Raw genomic sequence first — 13,525 nt, forward strand, 5'->3', positions numbered from 1 at the left:
TTAAGCACCTCCTTTCATTTTACAAAAAGAAAATAGAAAAATGGAGAGCTTCATATCCTGTTGTGTACCCTATTCATAGAAAATCCATGCATGCTCAAACGAATGCATATATAATGTACAAACGCACACATATATTGCATATATATGTGCTTGGATTCCCTGCAGCAGTTTGAGCGCTCTGATTTAGTTTTGCAGAATCTGTAGTTCTGTGGCACTTTCACACTTGGCCCTAATGATTAATTTAAAATGTTTTCTTGCCATATTTGCCCTCTGGCCCTACTTTTCCTGTTAATGAGGAGTAAAAAAAGAGCAAGAAAGGGAGGAAGCTTGAGAGGATGCAGTTGCTGCAAGTAATATGGTGTGACATGATGGTTGTTCGCCTTTGATTTTGTATAAATTGGATCCTGCATAAATAGATTTATCAATACCCGCAGACACAATCATAGTTGCCATTCAAATTCAGATACAATTAAACTACATGATACTGAAACCTGAACCTGGTAACTTCTGTTGGGGAATACCACACATGAAACTTAGAAACTTGAGATGATTTTTTTTTTTTTTTTTTTCCTTCAGATTTGCCTGTGATGCATACATACATTTATATCTAGGAGCAGATGAAACACTAACAGCATGACTTTTTAAGATGAAGAACTTTGAAGTGCTTGACTAGATCAAATGAAATCCATAGGGAAGAAGTGGCTAGAACTAAAACAGCACATTTAAATAAAGGATAACAAATAAGAGATTCTTTTTTATCAAGCCTCCTTTTTGCACAGACGCTTTATAACATAAAACATCAGAGTGAAGATCCAGTAGAAGTTTGGAGGTTCAGTCAGAATGTGACAGCAGTTCTGACATTGTGCTGGTGGATTTCTTTTCAAAGTTTTAAGTCCTTCTTCTCTACTTCACAGATCAAAGGTTCGTGGTCGGGAAAGAACCGTGTGCAGAACCCCTACAGTCACAAGAACATCATCAAGAACTGCTGTGAGGTTCTGTGTGGCCCTACTTACCCCAGGTAGAAACATTAATGTAGTTTTGCTTGTATACTAGCTCCAAATAAGTATTTTGATACGTTGGATGTCATTGCATTAGACAACAAAATATGAAGTTAGTTTTGAGTTAATTCTGTCTTTCTCTCCTGCTAGTGTGTTGGACAGAAGAGGTGTGATGCTGGAAGACTCGTCAAGCCCCGCCCCCTGTGATGCGTCTGCTGCTTCTACCAATAAGAACGGCAACCCTGTTTCACAAACCACAGTAAGACAGCATTTTTATAAGTGTGTGAGTGAACAAGCCAGGGTATATTTGGCAGAAATGTTGCTGGCTGCCTTGCTGTGCGTTGAGTAGTGAGTCTGCAAGAAAGATCCTAAATCAATTACCCTAAGAGCTGGGTGGGTTAGAAGGCCAGGGAAAAGAACCATGTGGAGTAAATGAATGCATTAAGTGGTTTTAGCTTGATGCGGCTTTCGTAGTCATAGTGCTGAAGTCTGTACAGCTCTGCATGTCCAATGTATCAGTAAAAACATAAATAAAATATGTTTGGTTAATTGGTTCAGGGTTGCCATGGTCATGTTATTTTTAACAATTTCTATATATTTGTTCTAGTTATGCTTGGTTCTAAAATATTTAATTGGCTAGAAGTTGATTTTCGTTAGTGCAGTCTGTATAAACTAATTTTTTATCCTTATCTAATGATTGTCAAGGGTTAAATTGCATTAGAGGTTTCAGATGTTCCACTAATCACTAGATAAGCATTTCCTAACTATTTTGTCTTATGTTCTCCCACAGAACCATTTTAACTCCTTTTTTTCCTTTAAACTTTCATTATAGTGAAGATAAATCAGAATTATTATTAATATGATTAAATTGGCCATGGTCACTATTATGATGATTCACTTAAGAATCAAGTAGTTTCCTCTTTAATAGGGTTCCCGAAGTATATGATTTTTTCCTAGGGGAATTGATTTTGAATGAAAACTTTTGAAGACATATCTACTGTGAGCTATGAGATTGTTAATCGATATTTTTGTTGAAGCCATCACATTATTTCAATATAAAAAAAAAAAAAAAATCATGTTTAACAGTGGAATTCTTGGTGAAAAACAACATTACCCATGATTCTGCACAGAAATCTCCACCAATCAGAGAATCGATACAAGCAAATTGCACAAAAATAATTCTGTGGCAGCTTCCGATTCCCATGAAGCACTGCAAATGATGTAATCGAGTTAGTCTGTTGTATATATATATGAACTATTTTGTTTTGTATTTCTTAATAATTTGAATTTGTCGTTTGCAATGCTTTTTGGGGTTGTAGTTCTTTCCCTCATTAATCCCTGTTTAGTACACAGTCTTGTACCTTTGTCTTTTTGTCTGATTTTCAAATACTTTTTTGCTTTTTTAAATGTTCTGAACAAAAAAAATGAATGGGACCCATTCTGTTGCACTCTATTCAACACTTTATATTTGCAAAATCTTTCCTTGTACCCTCTGAAACCTGCTTAAGTACCTCCTGGGGTACATTAACCCCTGGTTAAGAACAATGGCACTCACACATTTCTGTGAACGTCACTCCTTGATTGCTTACGGTGTGTTTCCACTTCCTGCAGAAATCCTCAGCTCCCCTGATTCCCAATGAGCACACCCCCGATGAAGCCAAACCCGGCATTGGCGCAGGCCAGAAAAGTGCCAGCTCCCCTAAAGAAGAGAAACCCCTCTCGCCAACGTCCCCCAATGCCATCGCCCCTGCAGTCATCAAAGAGTCGACCCACTAGCTTTCTCCAGACTTCTCAAACTCTGAATGTGCTCACGTGAAGGAACACGCACAGAAAAACTGTTCGACTCTGACGTTCAAAGCAGTGGCCATAGTTCTCTGATACTCTTTCGCAGAGCGAGTTATCCCGCTTGGATCCTGCGCTAGCACTCGAGACTAGATCTGGAGGTCTTGAGACTCTCCTCTCTGAATCACAGCATGATGAAACTCACAATGAGGGAAATGGGGAACCAGAGACTGAATCGGATGAGAATGGGCTACGCTGAAACGTAATAAGGACATTATTTCCCTCGAAAGAGCTTGTGAAATGTTCGGTTGTTTTTTCAGTGTCATTACCTGTTTCTGTATAGCCTGCCTCCATTATTCCTAACCATTTGTGTGCCCTGTAAGACCCATGAGTAGCTTCTATAGTAGTTTGTGCAAAATGCCCACTGGATTAGACTTTTTTTGTTTTCAAAGTGTTCTAAAGGAAAAGTGCTTTAGTCATAAACTGACATTAGGTCCAACAAAAATGCTTTATTCTGTTAATGGGGTCATTTGGATCAACTTAGTAACTAAGTCAGTTATATATGTGATTCAACTCAATGTCAAATCAGAAAGTTATGCTCAGACTTGATTTTACAATCAGCATGGATGGTGGAAAGTAGAGGCTGTGAGATGTGTGTGCCACTGAGTACAGGCCGATCTGCATCAGTAAGAGTGCCTTATCTATGCTCTACCATTACATCTACAGAAGACTCCATAATGCCCCAGTACTACTCATACCTGTACGTGTAAGTCAATTAACATCATTTTTATACAATGCTAATGATCTATCAGAATGCAAAAAAGCCATGGAGTTAATGTACATAATGTAAAAATGACTGAGAAGCTGCAAATTCCCTGAGAAGTGGAAAACATGCCTGATTTGTTATTACTATTATTTGGATCTACTACATTCCCTCCATATTGTCTTACTTAACAAGGTCTTTCCGCAACCGCCTGACATTTGAGCATCATACTATCATTCCCCGCTTTCCTTTTCTCTAAGAGTTGGATATTATTACTCGAGGCCAAGTGGCGTGTTTGTGCACAGAATAAATGAAAGATAAAGTTTGGTTTACATCTAAAAAACGAACCTTCCAGAGTCTAGACATGGAAAAGGCCAGTTGACCAATCCATCTTCAGTGTCATTTAAGCATGCTTTTGCATTCAATTGAGAAATCTCTTTAAATTGTGCTTGTTTTTCATTTTCCACATTCTTTTCACCACGTTTAAGGTAGCAAAATGTGTATTGTACTCGCATTTACTAATTTCAATGTAGTATGTTGATGGCCGCTTGTAAGGGACAGACCTACAGACATCAGGGACCTACGGACTCATATATTTTTTGTTTCTCATCATAACCAGCTATTTATTTCAGAGAAGGAAACATGGGCAGTATTGTTTAGAAGTGAATAAAGGAGTCATTTGGAAAAGCCAGCTTAAAATGGTTGCCAGTTCAGTGCCATCTTAAAGCATTTAGGAGTGTGTGAGCTGGAATGTTTGTGAGATGCAATTAGTTTTTAGATCGTTAGTACCTCTACTGGTGTTAAAAAATGTGTTGAGGGTAAAAGTTCATTATTGCTGGAAATTTAGTCCTACATAACTAACAGAATGTGCTTCTATCAGATGTTTAATTACACTGTTACTGTGTATGGAAGATGTGAATATTCATTTGCTAGGCTGAAGGTATTACTGAGTATATGGAAATGTGCTTAAAGTTGCGCTGAATCAAGCCCACAACTTATTTTTTATCATCAAACATGTCATAATTATATGCTAATTTACTAAACGAGGCACAACAAAATCGAAATCTTTAATGCCAAGTCAGTGTAACGTGTAAGTTTGGAATATTAGCAAATTATGGTCTGCTCTAGATATTTGGATACAATGCATAATGTACACATTGTATGTCATCACAAATTGGGTTATGTTCAGTTTGCTTGGTAATAACACTGTGATCATGTATATCCTCATACTATTCACTTTCTACTTTATGAATTTGTGTGTATATGTATGTTCATTAAATTATATGGTATTATTACAATTTCTTTGTGGTGTAGTTTCAAAATTTTTTTTTTTTTTGTTAAAGAAAACCCTGAAGGTACAGACATCGATATAAAGACAAATGGAATGGCAAAAAAGAAATACAAGTATTAAATCAACAATAACAGGTTTGAAAACAAAAATAGCCATATCGTAACAAACATCACCACAAACAGGAACCAAAATCATTGACTATAGAAGCAAAAGAATAATATGCATGTACATGAACAATGTGCTTTTCCTCTTTCATGCCTAGCAAAAAAAAACATTTTCGAGTGCACTTGTTGCGTATTACTTGCGTACATTCATTACGACAGAAACGGAAAAATAGTAGTATATAAAATGCTACTTCATAGCTAAAGGTATGATGATGATGAAACTTCTCAGATATTAGAGAATCACAGTTAGATCAAACATAATACATGTAGGCCCGGTTTCACAGACCGGGCTTAGCCTAAACAAGGATTAGGCCTTAGTCAATTAGGATATTTTAAGTATTTTTATAAACGTACACTTAAAAAAAAACATTACTGGTGTGCATCTTGAGACGAAACGATGGCTCTGACATATTTTAAGACATGTCAGTACAAGTGGATTTCCGTTAAAACAGCTCAAACATGCATTTTAGTCTAGGACTAGCTTAAGCCTTGTCTGTGAGACCAGGGGTCAATTTACCAGAAAAGATGGCTTAAATATTTAACCTTGTATTTAATGTATAAAATCAGTATTTGGGTTACCATCATGTTAATCAATTTATGTAAGAACATAGCCTTGGATTTAATCCATGGAATATTGCTTTGTGCGAAGTCAGTTTTTCAAAATTCCTCAAAAAACTTTGTTTCAGTTAGATTTCAAAGCCTTTTGAAGGTTTTGAAGATATATATTGTGGTTCAGACTTTCTGAGCAATAAAGTCAAAGAGAAAAAGATGTCCATAGATGATAGTACCTTCGAGACCTTTATGCCATCTTCTAAGAAGACCTATTGGCTTCTGTATAGGCTGTGCATATGAAATAGTTTTCTTCATGGAATATAATCCAGCATGTGGTTATGACACTCTCGATCCATCACAGAGAGGTTAAAAGAGTTTTAAAGAAGCAAATCAAAAGAACATTCAGGTGGCTTCACTCTGTTTGATTCTCAGGACTATCCTCCACCTTCATCTCCTCCAGTTGTTCCTGAACGGCATTGAGCTTTGTTTCTGTGTCCGAATCTGTTTCTGGCTCCGGTTGGGATTCCACCTGGGGCTCCTCACCTCCGTTTGTCAGGTTCTCCGTGCTCTCGTAACAACCCGAGTCCCGCGGCATTTCAGTCTTTTGCTCCTCGTTATCGGATTCATCCTCCGCTGGAGAACAGAAATGATGTTAGTACAGACCTCAGTTATAAATATGTACAAATGTTGGACACAATTAGGATAACAGTCTAGACTTGGACGTACAGTCATGAAGCAGTTCTGCTGCTTTCAATATCTTTACTCGTTGCTCAGGGTCTGTGATGTTCAGCTCGTTCAGGTGAGACTCCTTCAGGCCGGTGAAGTCCTCCAAACTCTGGAAGCCATGCATGGACAGAAGAGATCCCAGCTCCTGGGCACACAGTGGAGTCATTTATAAGAAGTCTAAGAGCAGATCCTCTTATACTATGATGTGGCAAACAAATTTAAAAGAAAACAGCAATGAAAGTAACTTGAGGCTTACAGTAAGGCCTATTCTCTCCAGAACTTCCTCCAAGGTTTTTGGTTTGGGTTTCTGGCGTCCGTGACTGTGGCATCGCTTCCTCTTTGGTGGCGTGTCCTCTTCTGGTAGTATTGTGACGTAGATGAATTTAAAGGAGCCCACTTTGTTATTAAGTTTACCAGTCCAGGTGCCTACTGGTGGCTTCTCAATGATCTGGATAATGTCTCCTTTCTGTGTGTTTTGAAAAATATCAATGCACTACATACAATATATATGCTGCATACTACAAATATATTTAAAAAAAAAAATAATAATAATATACTGGTTGCTTTTAAAGGATTAGTCCACTTTTAAATACACTTTTCCTGATAAATTTACTCACCCCCATGTCATCCAAGATGTTCATGTCTTTCTTTCATCAGTCGAAGAGAAATTAAGGTTTTTGAGGAAAACATTCCAGGATTATTCTCCTTACAGTGGATTTCAATGGCTACCAACAGGTTGAAGGTCAAAATTACAGTTTCAGTGCAGCTTCAAGGGCTTTAAACGATACCAGACGAGGAATAAGGGTCTTATCTAGCGAATCGATCGGTCATTTTCGAAAAAAATACAACCGTTTATGCTTTATAAACAAAATATCGCCTTGAACGTACTTTACGCTTCCGCATTCTTCATAACGCTTATGCTGAATGTTCTACGCCTTCCCTATTCTACTTATGGAACGAACGCGGCGCCAGTTTCGTTTTTTTCCGTAACTTGAATAGAGGGTATGCACGTGACGTCACCGTCGACCGTTATGACTGCGGTCACGCCCGATGAGTGGAGAAAGACTGAGCGGCAGCATTAGTTTTCAGCTTGAATGTCGCGAAAAACACACAAAACACATCCAAAACGGAAAAGAGCTTTGCGACTGACTGTACAAATAGATTTGACACAAAAAAGTGCAGAAAGCAACAGAAAAAAAGCAAATGGATCACTGCAATTCACAGAAACAGAAACAGCTGGACTTCAGGCAAACATGGATCTGCAGTTATCATTTTGTGTCAAATTGTTGGATTTTGAGGTAAAATCATACCGCATATATTATTGTTATATATTATGTTGACAACTCATCAATTAAATATTTATTTCCATCTTATATTATGCATAATTGGGTGTTTTTAAATAAACAACACTGACAAAAACTATACTATAAAACTATATATGTTTTAGAGCTGGACGATATGACGATATATATAACATTGATATAAGTGAATACTTGTATTTAAACCTACCTATGTTGTAAATATAAAATATTCACAGGCAGATTTTGCTTTATGTATTTCCCCGGCCTCGAAATCTGGCACATATAAATGTCAGGAAACACGACTCATGACTGCATGTCAATATCCATGGATTAGGTTTATTTGACAAGTTGTAAGGAACACATTCAATTCCAACCTTTAGTGTAATTCGTTAGTTTTACTCGCGTTTTCGCAGTTTCCTCTATTAAATCCAGTCATGCAGCAGGTTTTTTGCCACTCAGTCCAGCTGAGGGAGCGCGTTTTTGGCGGGAAAGTGACGTCGACATTCAGCGTAAGCGTTATGAAGAATGCGGAAGCGGAAAGTACGTTCAAGGCGATATTTTGTTTATAAAGCATAAACGGTTGTATTTTTTTCGAAAATGACCGATCGATTCGCTAGATAAGACCCTTATTCCTCGTCTGGTATCGTTTAAAGCCCTTGAAGCGGCACTGAAACTGTAATTTTGACCTTCAATCTGTTGGTAGCCATTGAAATCCACTGTGAGGAGAATAATCCTGGAATGTTTTCCTCAAAAACCTTGATTTCTTTTCGACTGACGAAAGAAAGACATGAACATCTTGGATGATATGGGGGTGAGTAAATTTATCAGGAAAAGTGTATTTAAAAATGGACTAATCCTTTAATCTTGTGATTGGGGACTGCAGTTTTCAAGCTATATTCAAAAACATTAAAGGTTTAGTTCACCCAAAAATGAAAATTACCCCACATACCCCAATTAAAAACAAGAAGAAAAGAGAATACATAAATACATTGAATAAATGTTGACATTGTTGATAAATGTGTCCAAAAATAGCACTTTTTAAAAGGCTGACCTGTAGTTTGAGAGATTCCATGTCATATGGACTGGGGGTGAAGTCAGTGTGGACAAGGGCTCTGCCGCAGAAGGGCCCTGTGTAGGTGCTGTCCTCCAGTCTCATACTGTCTCTCTGGCTGAAGCCACTGTCCAGACTCTGTCTGTCAGAACCTGCACATCAGGGAAATAAATCAATCATCCTTACATGATCCCGGTTTAGCTTTATATTGAACCGTTCTGAGATGGCTTACATCCAGAGAGCTGGCGTGAGAGAGGGCTGTGTATTATGTCCTCTGAACTGTTGGAGCACACAGATATTCTGTTCCCAGCAGTGAGATCTGGAATCCAGTCGCTTGGAGACATCGGAGACATGGAGCCGTCCTCCCCACTCTCATTCTGAAATCGACAAATGTAACAATTAACAGTTCATTTCAATTCTTATCCTCATGAATTTCTTTGTGACATAACTTTACACCACATCCTGAGATTGCTAAGTGTATAAAATATCCTGATATCATCCACATGGGGGAGACAAATTCAGTCTGTTACATTAATGCCCGGTTTCACACACAAGGCCTAGTCCCAGACTAAAATCATAAAATATGTCAAAATCATATCTTAAAATATGTCAGTGCATTGTTTCACCTCAATTGAAAGATTGTTTCATTTTTTTTTTCTAAGGCACGTTTATAAAAGTTACATAAATGTCCTAATTCTAATCCTAATCCTAATCTAAGACCTGTCTGGTTGCTAGTATGTTAGTTTACTTTGAAAAAAAAATAAAAAATAATAATAATAAATTAAATTAAATTAAATTAAATTAAATTAATAATACACTGTTGCTGGGACTGAGGTATGTGAACAGAATTTTACCACCAATTTTAAATGTGAATTTAAACATGGTAACATTTTACAATAGGGTTTTTTAATTAATACATAGGTATCATGAACTTACAACTTTTATAGCATTTATTATAAATATTAATATAAATTAATGCTATTTTAAAAATGCAATTAAACATATAATTTATAAAATATATATTTTAAATATAATTTAATTTATACAACTTGAAAGTGTTTTAGCAATTAACATTAACCAATGATTAATATATTCTGTAAAAGAATGTATTGTGAGCCGAAGAGAATGTATACATAATAATTGGGCTTTCAACTCACCCCCTCCTCTGCAAGGGCTTTCTGTACCATCTTGGACGTTTTACGAGTCATTGTGCGAGATATGACATTTCTCCATCTCTTTCCAAGTTTTCCGTTACTTTTCCCTGAATCCTCAGGTGGAGCACCCTCCAAATGCTGTAAGAAATTTCACAAAAATATGATGCTTTTAGTAAATGTGAACTGCTGTTTTTACTGTGCACTTGCTCAGTATAGCTACTAAATTTGTTTATCGACTCATCAAACTTCCCCTTGTCTAAAAGGAGCTACAGGCAATGAATAATTGTTGCTAGTCTGGTTATGTCCACTGTGTCCTGGCTCCATCGTGGTTTTTAAATAATGTTTTCAGTTCTTTGATGTGTTATTAATAACTCATTTCTAATGTGCCATGTTATGTTCAACAGTGCCATGCTTGTCCTAGCTGAGCTGAATCAGCACATATTTTTTGTGGTATAACCACAGTAAGTAGTGTTAGTTTTAAAGCGAAGGGCCCCTGTTCTCAAGAGGATTTCCAGTAAAGTTTGTGACGTTGGTTTTTGTGTCACTACCACAGTGAGTCATGTGGCTCCTCCTCTCTGAGCTCTACTTCTTAATGTCAGATGCTCTTCCGTTTACTAGGAGGACAATTTGTGCAGTTATCAAAGGAACAGACAAAAACCAAAAGTACCTGTCAGCGTCATGGGGATTTTACAGCAGTCTGTTACATTACTTTTGTGTTTTTATTTCAGCAGCACCTCACTTTACTCCCCTGCAGAAGGCTATTCCACATTATTCAACAGAACATTGTTTTAACAACATATATGAATATTTATTATAAATGTATGGGGTCGGTAAGATTTTTTAATGTAAGTCTCTTATAGGCTAACCATGACTGCATTTATTTGATAAAAAATAAAGTAAAAATAGAAATATTATGAAATATTATTACACATTAAGTCCCAATATACTGATTTGCTGCTCAAGAAACACTTCTTATTATTACTTCTTATTATTTCTTATTATTTTCAAAAGATAAGCATTAATTTGAAATATTAATCTATTGTAACAAAATGTATTTACTCTCAATTTTGATCAATTTAATGCATCCTTGCTTAATAAAAGTATACATTGATTTTAAAAATAAATTCTTTAAATAAACGGGAATGTATAATATATATATATATATATATATATATATATATATATATATATATATATATATATATAAAATGATACCAAAATTGTCTACTCTTAAAAGCAGACAGAAGGCTAAGCAGGCTCTCTGCATGAATGGCTCATGAAAGGATGACATCCTGTCTAGATATTTTTAACAGTGTAGTTTTGAGATGAAGCAGTTATTCAGTTTAAGGTTAAAGCTGACTTTGCAAATGAATATAGATTCTGTTTATGCTGTTGTTTTTCATCTCTGAGTCAGTAGATATTTGTCAATAATTCGCACAGCTACACATTATTTAATATTTTGATACTCATAAAACTTTGATACTCATACAGCAACATCATTTCCATACAAAAAAAAAAAAAAAAAAAACTACTGCACTTACTGTTTCATCCAAGGTAGCCTCAGGGCTCACTACAGGAGATGATGGCTTTGGCTTCATGAAGTCTTTGAAGCTGCTGGATCTTTGCAGAGACAGCTATGAACACAGAACAGTTTCTCATCAGAGACTACAGTATGGACAGAGTCACATGGTAAAGCTGTAAAGCTGCTTTGAAATGATATGCATTGTGAAAAGTGCTATACAAATAAATGTGAATTGAATTGAATTGATTTGAACAGATGGATGGATGGACAGACAGATGATAGACAGACAGATGGATGGATGGATAGATAGATAGATACTGTTCACATTTTCTTTTTATTGCTCATGACCCAATGGCCTTATGGTTGAATGCAGAGTCATCCAGCATTACGCTGATGAAATTTTATATGCATCATGAACAAATTCAGTTTGGTTTAACTGATAGCTATGTTATAATAGCCATTAAATGTTATTGTATTTCCACAAGCATATATCCTGATCAATATTTGGAAGCATTATCAGACCTCCAGAGCAACATTTGAGCAGAAAAAGCCACACTATCTTTTTCAGATCCATAGACCAGATGCAATTATAAGCACAAATTACACTTGCATCAAATCATGAGTGTATTGTAGGGTAGAAACGTACGCCTTTGAATTGTCCATGAAAAATAAACTGTCATAGGAAATCTTTACACTTTACAGTGTCAATGTAACATCTCAGTGTAATTGAAAATATAGCAAAAACAATGTGCCAGTCTATATCAGATCTGCTCATACTTTGTACTACAAAGGGCCAAAAATCACATTTAAAGGGATAGTTCACCCAAAAATGAAAATTCTGTTATCATTTACTCACCTTCACGTTGTTCCAAACCTGTATAAATTTTTTTCTTCTGTTGGACATAAAAGAAGATATTTTGAAAAATATTTGTAACCAAACAGATGTAGGGCGCAATCGACTTCCATAGAATGGAAAAAAAAGAAAAAACTATGGAAGTCAATGGTGCCCCAAAACTGCTTGGTAACAAACAATCTTCAAAATATCTTCCTCTGTGTACAGCAGAACAAAGAAATTCATACAGGTTTGGAACAACTTGAGGGTGAGTAAATGATGACAGAATTTTCATTTTTTGGGTGAACTATCCCTTTAATTGAGGGACATTGGACTGAATTGAATTCAAATTTTTTTCTTACTATATTATATTTAATTTGAATTATATATATATATATATATATATATATATATATATTCTATAACTAAGTTACTTTTCAACTAGGCCTACAGGTCAAGTGGTGGTCATTAGAAGAGTGTTACTAGACTGTCTGTTTAATATCTGCAAACACTTTATTTTGATGGTTCCCCAAAACACATTCTAAGTAACTTTCCAAGTTCGTCAACTTATTCTATTAACCCTAACCCTATTAATACTCTAATGAGAGTTAGTTGACACGTAGCTGCAAAGTTACTTATAGATGTCTAGAATGTGTCAAGTGTCAAAATAATGTGTAACCATATTCTGATATGGCATGGTAGGCCGAATCAAAGGTTATCATCATGGTCTTACTTTGGCCCATGAGCCCTGGTTCAGGCATTTCTGATCTACATGATAAAGTAATTACATATTACTTGATGTGTAACTATGTAAACCACTGTATTGCAAAGTGTGGCTTCTTAGAGTAGAACCAGAGTTGATTCATTCATAATTAAGGCACTTTTTAATAAACGATAAAATCGTTCAGCGTGGGTTTTGTGGGCTGCAGTGCATATTTGTTCCAATTTGACTTCTTCTGTTATCTAAACCTTTCACTGTGCCACTTTTTTTCAGCACAGGAAGTGGGCATGTCGCAGGCAACATGCAGCCAATCCCTGCAGAGCTGTGCACTATCTAGACAACACACAACAGGCTGCAATCTGCGAAGCCAACCAAATGCAAGAAGAGATTGTTCAGCCGGTAAAAAAAGTAGTAAAATGACAGAGTTTGCTTTTCTTTGAAAATCGTATTAAATTAAATAGTTCCATGTTGAAACACTGTTTGACATGTATGTGACAAAAATATTGTAACATGTCACACTATTAACTTCCCTATGAAAAGTGTGACAACATTCTGCATCATCATAAAATGTTGAAATATATTTTTGACAGATCTCGACTGAAATGATTACTCATAATCTAAACCATGACCAAAGAGGAAACTGCAGCAACTGAGATGATGTGGTGGTG

At 36.2% G+C, this 13,525-nt stretch overlaps 2 protein-coding genes across 2 annotated transcripts in view; one reads left to right on the forward strand and one right to left on the reverse strand.

Moving 5' to 3' along the window:
* The window catches only part of zdhhc9 (zinc finger DHHC-type palmitoyltransferase 9), a 31,933-nt gene extending 27,092 nt beyond the window's left edge, over positions 1–4,841 (forward strand). Inside the window, exons 7-9 of the mRNA XM_048175931.1 lie at positions 915–1,018; positions 1,149–1,257; positions 2,610–4,841. Of these exons, the coding sequence (XP_048031888.1) occupies positions 915–1,018; positions 1,149–1,257; positions 2,610–2,774 (378 nt within the window). The 3' untranslated portion in view covers positions 2,775–4,841. The remainder of the gene's footprint in view (positions 1–914; positions 1,019–1,148; positions 1,258–2,609) is intronic.
* sash3 (SAM and SH3 domain containing 3) overlaps positions 4,139–13,525 on the reverse strand; it is a 10,408-nt gene continuing 1,021 nt past the window's right edge. The window contains exons 2-8 of the mRNA XM_048175930.1: positions 11,324–11,416; positions 9,786–9,920; positions 8,861–9,005; positions 8,629–8,780; positions 6,533–6,742; positions 6,277–6,421; positions 4,139–6,183 (exon numbers count right to left, since the gene is read on the reverse strand). Coding sequence (XP_048031887.1) covers positions 5,963–6,183; positions 6,277–6,421; positions 6,533–6,742; positions 8,629–8,780; positions 8,861–9,005; positions 9,786–9,920; positions 11,324–11,416 — 1,101 coding nt within the window. The 3' untranslated portion in view covers positions 4,139–5,962. The remainder of the gene's footprint in view (positions 6,184–6,276; positions 6,422–6,532; positions 6,743–8,628; positions 8,781–8,860; positions 9,006–9,785; positions 9,921–11,323; positions 11,417–13,525) is intronic.

The sequence above is a fragment of the Megalobrama amblycephala genome, linkage group LG23, assembly GCF_018812025.1.
Source record: "Megalobrama amblycephala isolate DHTTF-2021 linkage group LG23, ASM1881202v1, whole genome shotgun sequence".
Taxonomy (NCBI): Eukaryota; Metazoa; Chordata; class Actinopteri; order Cypriniformes; family Xenocyprididae; genus Megalobrama; species Megalobrama amblycephala.